This window comes from Solanum verrucosum, unplaced genomic scaffold (assembly GCF_900185275.1).
Source record: "Solanum verrucosum unplaced genomic scaffold, falcon-dt-bn FXZP01000085.1, whole genome shotgun sequence".
NCBI lineage: Eukaryota > Viridiplantae > Streptophyta > Magnoliopsida > Solanales > Solanaceae > Solanum > Solanum verrucosum.
The window spans coordinates 211,910-226,944 of NW_026019839.1; the positions used below are offsets into that span (position 1 = coordinate 211,910).

At 34.5% G+C, this 15,035-nt stretch overlaps 2 protein-coding genes across 2 annotated transcripts in view; one reads left to right on the plus strand and one right to left on the minus strand.

Annotated features, from left to right (window-relative positions):
- LOC125816015 (probable inactive poly [ADP-ribose] polymerase SRO2) overlaps positions 1-15,035 on the plus strand; it is a 103,665-nt gene that overhangs the window by 78,231 nt on the left and 10,399 nt on the right. The gene's annotated exons all lie outside the window — the stretch shown is intronic.
- On the minus strand, positions 9,359-13,112 carry LOC125814045 (uncharacterized). Its single transcript, XM_049493513.1, has 7 exons — positions 12,986-13,112; positions 11,840-12,898; positions 11,142-11,740; positions 10,799-11,007; positions 10,390-10,704; positions 10,203-10,302; positions 9,359-10,111 (listed from the first exon to the last, which is right to left on the minus strand). Exons 1-7 carry the CDS (start codon positions 13,110-13,112, stop codon positions 9,359-9,361), a joined length of 3,162 nt encoding a protein of 1,053 aa, XP_049349470.1.

Here is a 15,035-nt window from a genome sequence, read left to right on the forward strand (position 1 = left end):
GGATGTTGGGACAGACCCCACAACATCCTAATAAAACAAAACTAAGAGAACAAAATAATCGAGTCCTCCGGAATGCAAAGAGGCTCACCAGGATCAACGGCGAACCGGTTGTTGGCCCTGGGTACCTGTGTCTGCATCGTCATAAGATGCAGGCCAACTGACATCAGTACATTGAATGTACGAGTATGCGAGCTGGAAAGCTAAACCACAACTTAAGCTTGGAAGAAGTACAAAAGAACTCTTACCTTGGCTCTGTTCAACTCATGAATAAATGAACTCAATATATAAAGCAATAAGACACATGCAATATATAAAGCTTGTAAAGTAGTGTAATCAACTTAGCTTGTTAAAGATAAAACAATAACAACTCGACTTTACTTATATAAAAGTAATATAACTTTAGTGGGAGATTCTTTAACCGACAATCACCACTATGAGCCCTAGTGGTGATACAACGTTTTACCTCACGTTGCCCAAGGACCATCCTATACCTTGCCGTGATATAGGAAGCTAACTTTACTAAGTGGATCCACTAGCTTAATCTTACGTATTCATCTAAAAAGTATGACCCGTTAACTCCCATGTTGGCGCATGGTTCTTATGGAGAGTTGAGTTAATATGAACTCGTGTCCCCAATTCGGTGCTCAAGACTACTCCCAAAAATACTTAGTTCATAAGTGTTTTAAACACATCTTTCTTTATTTGAGATAATTACTCAAAACTTTGCCCGAAGGCTCACTTGGAAACAATGTTCATTTTTTTCTTGAAAACTAGCCCAAAGGCTCTTTTGGAATCATAGTTCCTTTCTTACTCAAATGTAAAAAACATTTGGAAACTTCTTTGGTAATACATAGTTCCCTAATAACTTTTGAGAAATGAACTCAACTTTAAACTCTTGACTTAACTTGAAACTTGACTTAACTTGAAACTTGAGCCTTAAAATGAAGTTAAAACATTCAACAAAGACTCTTAGAAAGCTTTAAAGACTTGCTTTGACTCCCTTCTTTAACTTCTAACTCAACTCTTAACTTCACTTGACTTGGAAACTAACTCTCCTTGAATTGGAATCATGAATTCAAAGTGTTTGATCACGTGTTATGGATGAGTTCTTGACGTTTAAACATACCTTGGGGTGTTGGAAACAACTGGGAACATAGGTACAACATCTAGGAACATGTATGAGAAAGTGGGGAAAGAATGGGAAAACTTGGCGCTCTTGGCGCTCTGAGAGGCGCGGAGCGCCAAACCAAAAACTTCAGAGGAGGCCTGCTGGCGCTCTGATGGGCACGCTGCCCCAAGGGGGAAAGTTCAGAGCTCTTCTTGGGGCGCGCTGACAGGCGCGACGCCCCACCCTTTTTCCACGAAAACTGACTTTTCTCCTTAGTTTTCTCCAACTCTAAACCTTCTACACATCAAAGTTTCCAGCCCCAAACACTTAAGATCATAAACCTCTCAACATGCAATAGATTCAACTCACAAACACCAATCGAAACATACACCAAACCAACAAGAACTTCAACACAACACAACTACAACTTCAACAATTATAACCAACAACTTCAACAAACATATTCAATCTTTTCTCGAAATTAAACAAGCTTGGCGTGTGGGGGAAAGAACCAACCCAACACTATGAACTCACATACCTTATTAGGGATCACCCCCGAAGAAAAACCACGACGATCTTTACGAAGTTTGCTTCTTCTTCTCCTTTCTCTCCTTTTCTCTCAAGAACCCTAACTCTTACTCTTTTTAAAAAAGGAAAAACTGATCAAAAATCAGTCTTACACCTTAATATAAATCCAAAAACAAGGCTAGGGAAAAGACCAAAATACCCTTACAATTTCCGGACGGATTCCCTGCCAACTGCCCAACTTTCAAAGGGCATAACTCTCTCATACGAACTCATAAACGAGCAAAATCGATGGTGTTGGAAAGACCAATCCACGAACTTTGCAACCATAACTGGAACCACACCTATATCATCCTGAGCTAGGAGTTATAACTGTTCAAAGTTGGCCAAAAATTCATTATTTTCCATACTTAGCCAAATTTTCCAGAATTTTAATTCTTTCCAAAAAGACTATTTCCAAATTTTTAAGCTTCTTCCTAGTCCCCAACTTGCAAGATGTCACAAAATGATAAAAAAAAAAAAGACATTGCAAATTATACACAGCTGTCAGTATAAAGAGAGAGAAAAAAAAAATTTAATAATTGGAAACATAGCAATAGCCTTACTATGCTATTTACTTAACCTAGATGTCACCTCAACAAACAAAACAGACCCTCTTTGGTGTAGTTAAATTTAGTTACTCTAAAATCTAGAAATCCGGGTCCTTAATCAAACTTAATACTCAAAAAAAATTGTTTAGTTGAAGTTGGTTACTCTAAAATGAAGAAATCTCAATCCTTAATCAACCTAATACTAAAAAAATTGAGGTGTTTATTCAAGCGTAAAGTATGAGTGCATCCTTATTCAATCGTAAAGTATGAGTGCACCCCAACGACAATACAAGACATGGCATGATCGACCAATACAAATGGAAAACAATAGCCGGAAGCATGTCCTTTTTTTGAAGGATAGTAGCTTGGTAAGCGGCAGCATGTCCTTCTTTCGAAGGGTAGTAGGAGAATTTGATTTGGATTGCATAATGAGGAGATAACAATAATCGGAAGCATGTCCTCTTTTTATGGCTAATAGGATAGTATGAGTATTAGAATAGTGAATGAAGGGTGGGTATTGTAATAGGAGTTCATTTGGATCACACAATAGACGTTGATGAAAGATATGGGTGGTTCAACCATAAAATCAATAAATCATTCACTTTTGATCTCTAAGACTTTGGTATTATTATATAACTAGCCATTAGTATATGTTCATAGTTTATAACTTCGTATGCAAAAGTATGGCTCCCATTTCTTATTATATAACTTGGAATATTTCTTTCAAGTTAATAAAATATTAACCATGTTTGCAATATAATACATTGATTATGTTGTTCAAAAGCTTATGAGTACATATAAAGATTCAAGTAGTTTAATTCAAAACTATAAATATTAGACACTATAAGAAAATAATGAACTTTCTAAATATTAATTGTAACTTTATGATTTATATATTGTAATTTTTTGTTAGTGATTATAAGGAACCTTTTGTTGAAGGATTAAATTTCGGTGTAACGTGAAATATTGAAATTAAAACTTAATAATCTGAAAAGAAGATTTAATGCATTACTATGTCACCATATACAAGTTAATTAGAAGACATTAAAGATAACTAGTGAAATATAAAGGACAAGAAAGAGAGGACTGATTAAGTAGATGGTTCATCAATGACAGAGTTATCCCTAGATGAATACATTTATTAGTCATACGTCATGACTGTAAGAATTATTATTTATTTACTATTAATTATTTCTTACTTATGGCCCAAGTTTACTTGGAATCAAAGTAATACCATAAATAATATTTAATAAGGAATAGATCTCGTTCGTACATTGGTTACTTGATGGACGTACCAGATTAAGTCATAACCTCTATAAATTGGTCCTCCCTCCACCCATTAGGGTTACCACATATTCTCTACATTAATTCCATCGTTGACGGTCGTGGTAACATAAAGTTAGGGCAAGGAGGTAGAAACCAATTTACGACTAACGCTTCCGCTTCTCTTTGTGATGATGTCTTCCGCATCAGGTATGTGCCCCTAACGATCTCTATGTAAGATTATCATGTTCAAGATCCTGATATTATGTATTAAAGTATTTAATCTAACATGTGGCATCAAAGCATAGATTATTTGAACGGAAAATCTTCGTATATCTTGCATCTTTATGAATAATATTTACATGATATGTATATGTGAAATTATATTTATGGTTCATAGTTTGGGATTAAAAATAAAAAATAAAAATCGTGCGATATGTGAAGATGGTTATGAACAATTTTGTTTTATTGCACAAGTTATTGACTTTATTATTAAAATAATATTGTTATTCCCTTTTAGTTTATGTGGTAATGAATCAATTGTGCAACAAATTAAAGTGGTCATTATACTAAGTAATAATTTATGTGGGTACTTAGTGCAATATAGTTTGTTAGTCACCAAAGTGGCCTACAAAAATTAATGTTTACATATATAATATTTATGATCACTTGATGTATGTATTATGTTTCTATAGTTCGTTAGTCACCAAAGTGGCCAAACTAGAGAAATTAATGTCCACACATACCATGTTTATGATCACTTGGCATATGTGGATTAGTACAATTCATTATTTATTGGCATATTCAGTATTCCAAGAGAGATTGGTCTGATTTTTCAACCTGATGCATGTATTATGTTTTTATAGTTTGTTAGTCACCAAAGTGGCCAAACTAAAATGTATAAAATTATTCACATGCACAAAATTTCATGATATTATGTGTGCTTTGTATTTATATAGTTTGTTAGTCACCAAAGTGGCCAAACTAAAGAAATTAACGTCTACACATAGCATGTTTCACTACAAAAAAAACAATGTTTAGCGACGGATGAAATCCGTCGCTAAATAGCTTATTCCGTCGCTATTTTGGTTTAGCGACGGAATAGCGACAGATTTTCATCCGTCGGTATAATGCGCGTAGCTAACCATTTAGCGACAAAAAAAAACAAATCCGTCGTAAGTTTAGCGACAGATGCGCGACGGATCTCTTCCGTTGTTAAAACTAACGACCAAAAAAGCCGTCGTTATATTTGTACTTTTTGTCGCAAATTCTGTAAGCTATTTCGTTGTGTCATCGTATTGACGACCGAAATTTTTTCGTTAATTCCGTCGCTATCACTTTTTATACATTTCTACCTTTCTTGTAGTGACGAAAATTCCGTCGCTAATTTTGTCACCATTACTTCTTATAGCGACGAAAATATTATCACAAATATGTCGCTAATTCCGTCGCCATTACTTTTTATACATTTCTACCTTTTTATAGCGACGAAAATATTGTCACAAAATTTCATCGCCATTACTTTTAAATACATTAGTGACAAAAATATTATCGCAAATCATATTCAAATAGATATTATAAATTTGCAAAATTAACTTAATTCATAGAAACTAATATTCTACCAGATCCAAAACACAAAAAGCTGAAGTGTATAACCAAGTTTAAAACAACCCCAACGATAATTTCCAAACAAAAATTAATATCTAGCCAACAAAACTAACTAAGAGAGATCGGAGAACCACAATCTTCATTAGAAACCGATGCATTTGCCTCATCAATATTAGATGGAGTAGGAATGACGGGTGTCATAGGAGTGTTTGGCTGAGATGAGGTCGAAGAAATCAATTCACGTACCCGCTCAACAAACACAGGAAGCATGTGATCTGTCAGTGAAGGAATCAATCGCGTCATAAAGTCATCCAAATTTTCCGGTGTTGTTGTTTGAGCATTCATACATGGTATCGAGGATGAAACATCAAATCCAGAAGCTGGGGCACAAAAATTCTTCCCGTAAAATGATTTTGCTTGCGATCCAAGACCATATATCCTTCTTTTCTTTTCCCCTCCTGCGGCTTGATAATATGCTTGAAATTGATCAACATTAGATTGAGTTTGTGTTTGATTCTGTAATATTTCTAGATACTTTTCCTGTTAAAGAGAATTATAAACAGTTAAATTCATTAATAACAACCACAACAATAACAATAGTCACATCTAGTTTATGCCGATATCTTAGATAACTTTTTATTTGCATATTCAAGTCTATGTTGCCCTTTTTTTAACCCACAGAGAATGCACAACTTGAAGTATTTATTGTGCCATATAAATATGAAGACCAGACTATGTCAAGTTATTTTAGAAACATAAAAACTGTTGGCACCTTCACTGTGCAATTCAACTATTCTGATGTCCAAACAATAAGTAGTTGTACATGCTACACATATACCTATAATTCTTTGGGTATAAAAGTGGGGAAAATAGAGAGAGGCTGTTAACTGAAAAAATAAAATGATTTATACAATTTTCCACCAACGAATATATAAAGTGAATGTAATTGTAGAATATTGGACTTACATGTACAACTCGAGCTCGTTCACCAACAAAAGATTTTCCATCATGACCATGTGTATGGACATGCAAATGTAACTCACTTGGTGTTGGATCTCGACCCTTTTCAATAGCCTATACAAGGAAAAAAAATTAAAAACATATGAAAATGTGAAAATACTTGGGATATAAAAACGGTTAATCGCGGGTCTCTTTCAACAACCTCAATATACTTATTCCTAGTATCTTTAGCATCAAACAATCTAAAATACTTGGGAAACTTCAAAATCACAAAAAACTCAAAATCATCAAGTAAACCAAAAAATTTCCTTGGGATGTACCTACTGTGGCAGCAGTATGTACTACCTCCTATAACTGATGACAGAAAAAAAACAATATGTGCCATTTTCAGCTATACTTGATGAAATTTTGAATGGAAATATCTACACAACTTTAGGTACGAAAAAACTGTGTTCTGATTTTAGACTTTAGCAGCACATGACGCACTTAAACTTCACCCACCACCTAAGCCGGCGTTGAATATCTTCAAACACGCTAAATTACTACATCAATTTCAACTTTATCAACAACAAAACTCAAAATCAATGAAGAAAACTAAAAAATCAGGCAAAATTGATGTAGAAAACTGGAAATTTTCATTCATGATTAGCAGTTCATTACAAAAGGATAAGCTAAAAGCAAGCTAATTGAACTAACCTTACATCCACAAAATACTAATTCAAACCTTAACAGTAGTACACAAAACCTAAAAATTTAAATTGGGTGTTTAAATACCTTAAAAACATGAGGGAATTTGAGATATGCTTCCCTGTTTCATATTGTTTGAACCCAAAACAGTGAGCAAGCATATCAAGGCGAGAAATGACGATCATTCAATTTGATTGAGTAAGAAGTAATTCATATGTTGAGTCTAAAACATTTAGTGTGTGGTAAAACATACATATCACCACAAGTGTACATAACAACCAAATAAGTAAAAAAGAAGTTCTATACAATTATAGCAACAAAGCCTTATCAATAATAGAGACACTTCACAAGTTATATTTTGCCATCTGTGTGTTGTGGAGTGTCGTGTCTTCAGAAAGCAAGACACTGCCCAGCACACACAACATTATATGGGATGTCCGCTTAATACGTTATTATCTACTACTATTCATATTCATAGTTAGTACTTATTGCCACCATGTATCATGGTTAAGAGCCAGCTGAAGAGCAACCCTCCTTCATAAACAAACCCCCACCAATAACACGTGGATTTTCAAAATCAGTACAGTGTGCAGAAGAGCAGCTCCAAGAATTTAATTCTCAAGATTAAATATCAAAGCAGAAAATTGGTTGAACAATTGTAGGAAATGCACAAATAATATGATGATATGCCTCAATGTTACAATGAGAAGGCTCAAATGCAAGAACAACTGTCAATTCTTTCCCATGAAAGTATTAAGGAGAAAGCATTTTCTAGTCTCGAATTGCGGGATTGCAAACATAATACAAAGGCACTTCAATGTTCTGAAGGGTTAAGATTATGCATATAAAGTAAATTAAGGGTGTGCAAAAATATACTTACAAGTCTCTTGCGATGCTCTCCAATAGTAATAGAGCCTCCCGTGTGAGTCCCCTTTGCAACTGCATTCTGACCACCACACCGATTTTTTGAATTTATTTTTGACTTCTCAACAACCTTGGGATCTTTCCAAATTCTCATCCAACTTTCCCATGTTTCTTCCGGAACATATTTTGGCCGAACTGCTCCTTTTTTTATGCAAAAAATAAAATCACTGTACCTTCTCGCTGCCTTCTTACGCCATAGTATCTTCACTTCACTATCAATGGAAGGATCCCAATAGAATTCCTTCTAAAATAATTTTATAAGTAAACAACATTAGTATCCAACCTTCAAAAGTGATGTAATATTTTTTATTAAAATGGTGAAATATATACCTCGAATTCTCCGAGATAAAAATCTCTTATTTCTTGTGAGACACTTTTCCAATTAATTCCATTAGGATCAAGTTCATTCTTGAAAGACTCACATATCCTAGTAGAGCAAATATTTGATGGTTCCAAACTGGAAAAAAAGTTGAAATATATTATATGAAGTCTATCATGAAGAAATTACAGTATATAAATAACAATAGTGCAAGTACAAACTTACCCGGAATGAGAAAGAAAAATAAGTGTCCGCTGTCCAGAATTATTATTACTCTCACCTTCACCTATTGTGTTGTTCTGGCTAGATGTAGGCTCCTCCCCTATCACGTTTCTTTGAGTAGATGCACCTTCGCCTATTCCGTTGCTCTGATTAGATATTACATGAGGTGTTTCAAAATGAACAGATGGAGTACTACCATGAGCTGATGTTTGAACAGGAGGCGAATTAGTAGGAGCTAATGTTTGATTTTGGTTAATATGATCTGGTCCAACAGAAGAATTGATACCACCTTGTTGAGAATTAGTTATGGGAATGGGAACAGTAGGCATATAAACTCGACTTGTGCTGCCTCGACCTCTAATTGAGGTCTTGCTTGCACGAGTTGTGTTACCTCGACCTCTGCCTCGCGTCATGTCTACAAGAAAAATAACTTCAAGATTGCATAATCCCATACATTCCCAAACAAGAGAAGGAAAAGAAAAAAAAAATTACCCAACTGGAGTAGCTACATAGCAGATCATTACATTGCAGCTTCTAATCACAATACTTCTTTTAACCCAAGTGGAGTAGCTAAGCAGCAAGCAACTAATAGTCACCCTCTACTTCTCTCTAACTTTCTTTTCTCTCAATGCTTTTAGTTAATGCAGCACTTATTCAGTGTTGATAGTCAAGTACTTAAGTCTAAGAATTTTTTTATGGGAAGTCATATTTTCTAGGGGAAGAAAATTCAAAATCAAAAGCACACTAGAAACTAGCAAATAATTGATGGCGACAAGCATTGGATTTCATCAGAACTCAAGAAATCAGACCATCATTCAGTGACAATAAAGCCAACTGATCAGCAACATCACTTCTCCATATCCTACTATACAACTAAAACAAGAATGGATTCATATCTACTATTATATTGAAAATCTCAGGTAATGCAGGTGCATAAAACACAAGGCAGAATACAATCTTCACAGAGGATGTGAATCTGTCTTTGAGAATTAAAAACTGGTTGAAGAATGAAATTCTCAAATACTGTTTCTTAAAAAAAAGTCACTGAAAGCATTAAGTTTAGTATGATTCACTGGGCAAAAATTTGCATCCAAAACATAGTACTATAAACTAAAGTCACTGAAGATACAGTAGCACATTTCTATCAATATACTAGTCTGTATCTATTTCATCTTCAAACTCCTCATCATCCTCCTCTCCAGTTTCATCCTCAGTTTCACCTTCATCTTCTGTAGTTTCTTCTTCTAATTCATGGTGATCTAACAACAAATCCTCATTAATTGGCTCAGCCATTTCAATTGTCTCCCCATTTGGATCATGCAGAGGTATATCTTCATCAACAATAATATTCATATCTATCTCATGGACTTCAACTTCTTCAACTTGGAATGGAAGATTTGATTCAACTACTGTGATCCCTCCCTCATCAGGTGATTCAATAACATCTCGAGGTTTGACTTTTAATACAGCTAACCAATCATCCTTGTCCCTCTTTGTGCTAGGATAAGACATATAACACACTTGAGTTGCTTGCATTGCAAGAATAAAAGGTTCATATTTTTTAAATCGGCGAGGATGATTAACATCGACCAATTTATATTGATTGTGCTCCTTAACACCAACATTCATTGTTGGATCAAACCATTCACACTTGAATAATATAGCTTGCTTTAAAGGTGCTCTACGATATTCCAATTGTATAATTTCTTGTATCCTACCATAGTAATCACCAGCATTTGGATCTGAGATACAAACTCCACTGTTCGTTGTTGATCTTACACTACCGCGATGTATTGTATGAAACTTGTATCCATTGACAAAACACACTGGATAAGCACATGCGCTTATTAATGGTCCATGAGCAAGACTACTCAAGTATTCATTTTCAATATGGTTGGATCGAACCTAGTTAAAAATACTATAAAATTTAGTCTATATTCACAAGATAATTTAAAAACATCACTTTTTTAAAGAATAATCATTGTTTGAGGCTTACATATTCCTTGAACCATATAGAAAAATATGATTCAAGACTCTCATCTTTTTGATCTTGAGGTAGATTCGGAAACTCTTCTTGCAAACGTTGTACGTACATGCTTCATTGCAACAAAATAAGTTATATAGAAAGTCATAATGTATAGTCAATTTTTTTATTTTAAACAGGTATAATCTTAAAATGTTACCTCACAAACCGCTCAACCTCTTGACAGTTTAGTAGAATATAAGTTTGGGCGGCCTTAATTTCTTCAAGGGATAAATCTCTTTTTTTTCCTTCACCCGATAGTCTGCTTGGATGGGTGAATATTGATAAATTTCCTTCAACATCTTTCATAGCACCACCGTCATCATTACGGATCACATTATGATGACGTGTCATAACATGAGGTTCAAAGTAATGAGAAAACAATTGTGTTGACTCTGCCATCAAGTATGCTTCACAAATAGAACCTTCAACACTAGCTTTGTTCCCAATCATATTTTTAAGAGTTCGGAGGTACCTATATAGGTAAAAAATTAAATTATAATGTCATGTCTAACATACTTTTCACCATAGGAGCATAAATACTTTACAATTACCTCTCAAAAGGCTACATCCATCTATATTGTACAGGTCCAGCAATTCGTGCTTCATGTGGAAGGTGCACTGGTAAATGTTCCATTGAGTTAAAGAATCCAGGAGGAAATATGCGTTCCAACTTACACAAAATTTGTGGAATGTGTACCTCCAATCTTTCCAAGTCCACCACTCGAAGAGTAGTTGAAGTAAGATCTTTAAAAAATAAACTCAACTCTGTAAGTGCCTGCCACACATTACTAGGAAGTAACTCACGAAAGGCAATTGGCAATAGTCGTTGCATGAACACATGACAATCATGACTTTTCATCCCAAATAACTTAAATTTCTCTGTGCAAGGCATCGACTCATATTCGAAACATAACCATCTGGAAACTTCACACCTTCCAACCAATCAAACAAGACCTTTTTTTTATCCTTATTTATTGTATATGCAGCTTTAGGATAACTTCCATCAGGATTCCTTGCCAAATGTGGCCGATTGCAATATTTTACAACATCTAGACGTGCTTTTGGATTGTCTTTGGTTTTGCCATCCACCTCAAGAACTGTGTTAAATACATTATCAAAGACATTCTTCTCAATATGCATGACGTCAAGATTATGTCGTATCATATTAGAACTCCAATAAGGCAAATCCCAAAAGATGCTTCGTTTTTTCCATCCACAAGACTTACAAATTCTTTTATTAACTTCTTCTGCATCTAACTCAGTTACTTTCCTTATCCCCAACTCACATATTTGATTCAAAATTTCTTGTCCTGATCTTAAAGGTGGTGGCAATCTTGTGACAATATGACCTTTAAGAAAGTTCTTACGATCACTTCTAAATGGATGATTTTGGTCAAGAAACATTCTATGATTGTCAAACCAAGTTGTTTTCACACCATATTGTAATCTAAAGGATTGTGTTTCCTCCATACAATAAGGGCATGCTAAGTTTCCACTGGTACTCCATCCTGATAACATAGAATATGCCGGAAAGTCATTGATAGTCCACATCAAAGCTGCCCGTAATTGAAAATTTTACTTTTTTGAGATGTCAAATGCTTCTACACCTGTCTCCCACAATAAAGTCAATTCCTTTATTACAGGTTGTAGATAAACATCAATTTTTTGTTTAGGATTGTGTGGCCCTGGAACAATGACAGTTAAAAACATGTAAGCCTCCTTCATACACATCCCCGGGGGCAAATTATATGGAGTGACAATCATTGGCCATGAAGAGTATTTTCTTCTAGATTGAGCAAATGGTTGAAAACCATCAGTACATAACCCCAACCTCACATTCCTTGGGTCAGAAGCAAAAAAGGGATGAGTTTCATTGAAGTGCTTCCAAGCCTCAGAGTCTGATGGATGTCGCATTACCCCCTCTTCTTGTGTATGCTCTTGATGCCATCTCATGTCGGCAGCTGTGGCATGAGATGCATATAATCTCCGCAATCTAGGAATAAGAGGAAAATAATACATTTTTTTGTAAGGGACCAATTTTCTCTTACGAGAACCAACACAACGTTTAAACCCTTCATAGCCACAAAACTTACAAGATGTTAGGTCTTTATCATCTTCCCAATACAACATACATCCTAAGTTACAACAATCAATCTTTTCAATAGGCAAACCCAAGCTACGCACTAGTTTCTTGGTTTGATAATAACTATCGAGAACTTGGTTATCTTCAGGTAATGCCTCTTTCAATAGTTGCATCACTTGATTATAGCCCCTTTGTGACAAAGTGTTCTCCATTTTAATATTTAGCATCCTAGAAACTAGTGCAAGTTGAGAGATGGAAGAACCAGGATACAATTCTGCATCAGCGGCTTGAAGTAAATCATAAAACCTTTGTGACTCAGGATTAGGTTCCTCCTCCATTGAAGGATTAGGATCTTCCTCCATTGGAGGTTCACAATGATGAGATGACTCAGGTTCGTCATTACTATAAGATTGCAAGCTCGAACCCTGACCAAAGTTTGATCCAACTGCATCCAAAACCATTTGGCGATATGGATTATCATATCCCAATCCAGATTGTGTATCATTCGGTAAATCAATAGACATTTCACCGATCACTTCTTTTTCTCCTTGATATTTCCAAACAAAATAGTTCTCAACAAATCCTAAACGAAAAAGGTGTAGTTTAACAGTTTCAACATTCATGTATTTAATGTTGTGACATTTTTTACATGGACATCTAACTTCCTCACCACTCATGCGATTCGGATGAGAACATGCAAACTTGAGAAAGTCATTCACACCGGCTATAAAACTAGAATTAAGAGCCCCTCGACCATCTAATCTCTTGTACATCCAACTACGCTTTAGATGTTCCATACTCCTACTTAATGTTAAAAAATACAAAATAATTAGAGTTATTCAAAAAATTAGAACTAAAGAAATTACATAGAAGTACTAAAGTAGAAGTCTTTAATTGAAATGTATATAGAGAACACAAACCATATCCTTTTATTATATGTGGATCAAGAAGCTTTCCAGCAAACAAATTCAAGTATTTTCTACTTGTGCTTTTATTTTATCAAATTCAGAAAACCTCTAAGTTCCCAGTTTTACAGTATCATAAAACAGCAAGCCACCAGAAACTTAAAGAAAATCCACATAGAAAAAGTTGTTGCTTACTTACCACAAAATCAAGTAAACAGAACTAGTGGTGTAATGTTAGACTGAAAAGAAGTACTCCATCCTTTTATTATATGTGGATCAAGAAGCTTTCCAGCGAGCAAATTCATGTACTTTCTGCTTGTGCTTTTATTTTAACAAATTCAGAAAACCTCTAAGTTCCCAGATTTTACAGCATCACAAAACAGCAAACCACCAGAAACTTGAAGAAAAACCACATAGAACAAGTTGTTGATTACTTACCACAAAAACAAGTTACAGAACTAGTGGTGTAATGTTAGAATGAAAAGAAGTACTACATTTTTATCTAATATTGTGTCTGATTTACCAGAAAACAACAGAGAGCAGGGGAAGGGTGAAAGTCTAGCTTATGTAGGTTTCACTAAGTTTCAAATATCAAATGGTTAAACAAAAATAAACAAAACAATATGATAGAATGATCTTTGTGCCCAAAGTTTTCTATTTTTAAGCTAATGCTCCTATCTGCCCTAAGTTTGACCCAAATGCAAAAGTTGCTAAATAAGATAAATATAAATGCAAAGATTAGGGTAGATAATAGGCATTTTATCGTTACCCTAACTAAAAAAATCAGAAAAAGATGATGAAGAGTACTGTAGATGAACCAGAGATGAAATAACTATAGAATTTTAGACATTAATAGAAACTATTGTTACCTTTTGATGAACCAACAACAATGAAACAAGCTTTCCCACAGAACAACTCACAATGAAGTTTGCAAGGTTTTCTTCCCACAGAAGGCGCTGCTATGTATGTGTAGCAATGAGCAGCAAAGTGGAAGAGAGTGAGTGATTTAATTTGTGTGAAAGGGATTTGTGCCCTAGGAATTTTTTGGGTAGCAATGAGCAGCAAAGAGGAAGAGAGTGAGTGATTTAATTTGTGTGAAAGGGATTTGTGCCCTGGAAATTTTTTATTATAAGTTTATCGCGAATTTCATAGTCAATTATCTAATTTAGTAGGAAAAATAGAGGCGCCAAATTTTAGCGCCTAAATTCAGCGACGGATTTAAGTTTTTGACGCTATTTTGTCGCTAATTTAGGTCCCAATATATTATCCGATAATTTAGCGACCAATTTATATTTCCGTAGCTAATCCGTCGTTATTTAGCGACGGAATATTGTTTGTCACTATAATCCGTCGCTAAATGCTGTTTTTTTTGTAGTGTTTATGATCACTTGATGCATGTATTATGTTTCTATAGTTTGTTAGTCACCAAAGTGGCCAAACTAGAGAAATTAACGTCTACACATACCATGTTTATGATCACTTGATGCATGTATTATGTTACTATAGTTTGTTAGTCACAAAAGTGGCCAAACTAAAATGTTTAAAATTATTCACATGCACAAAATTTTATGAGATTATGTATGCATTTGTATTCATATAGCTTGTTAGTCACCAAAGTGGCCAAACTAGTATGGTTAAGAAGAAATATGCATTCATAAAATTGTCATTTATCTATGAAGATTAATCAAATGCTTATATTGAAAAATAAATAGATAAATTGACTTTCACTATTGCTATAACTTAAGAATTTACCCAAAGGTGAATCTATCATTCTACGAATAGTGAAAATTATGAGGTAAACTAATATCTTTTAGT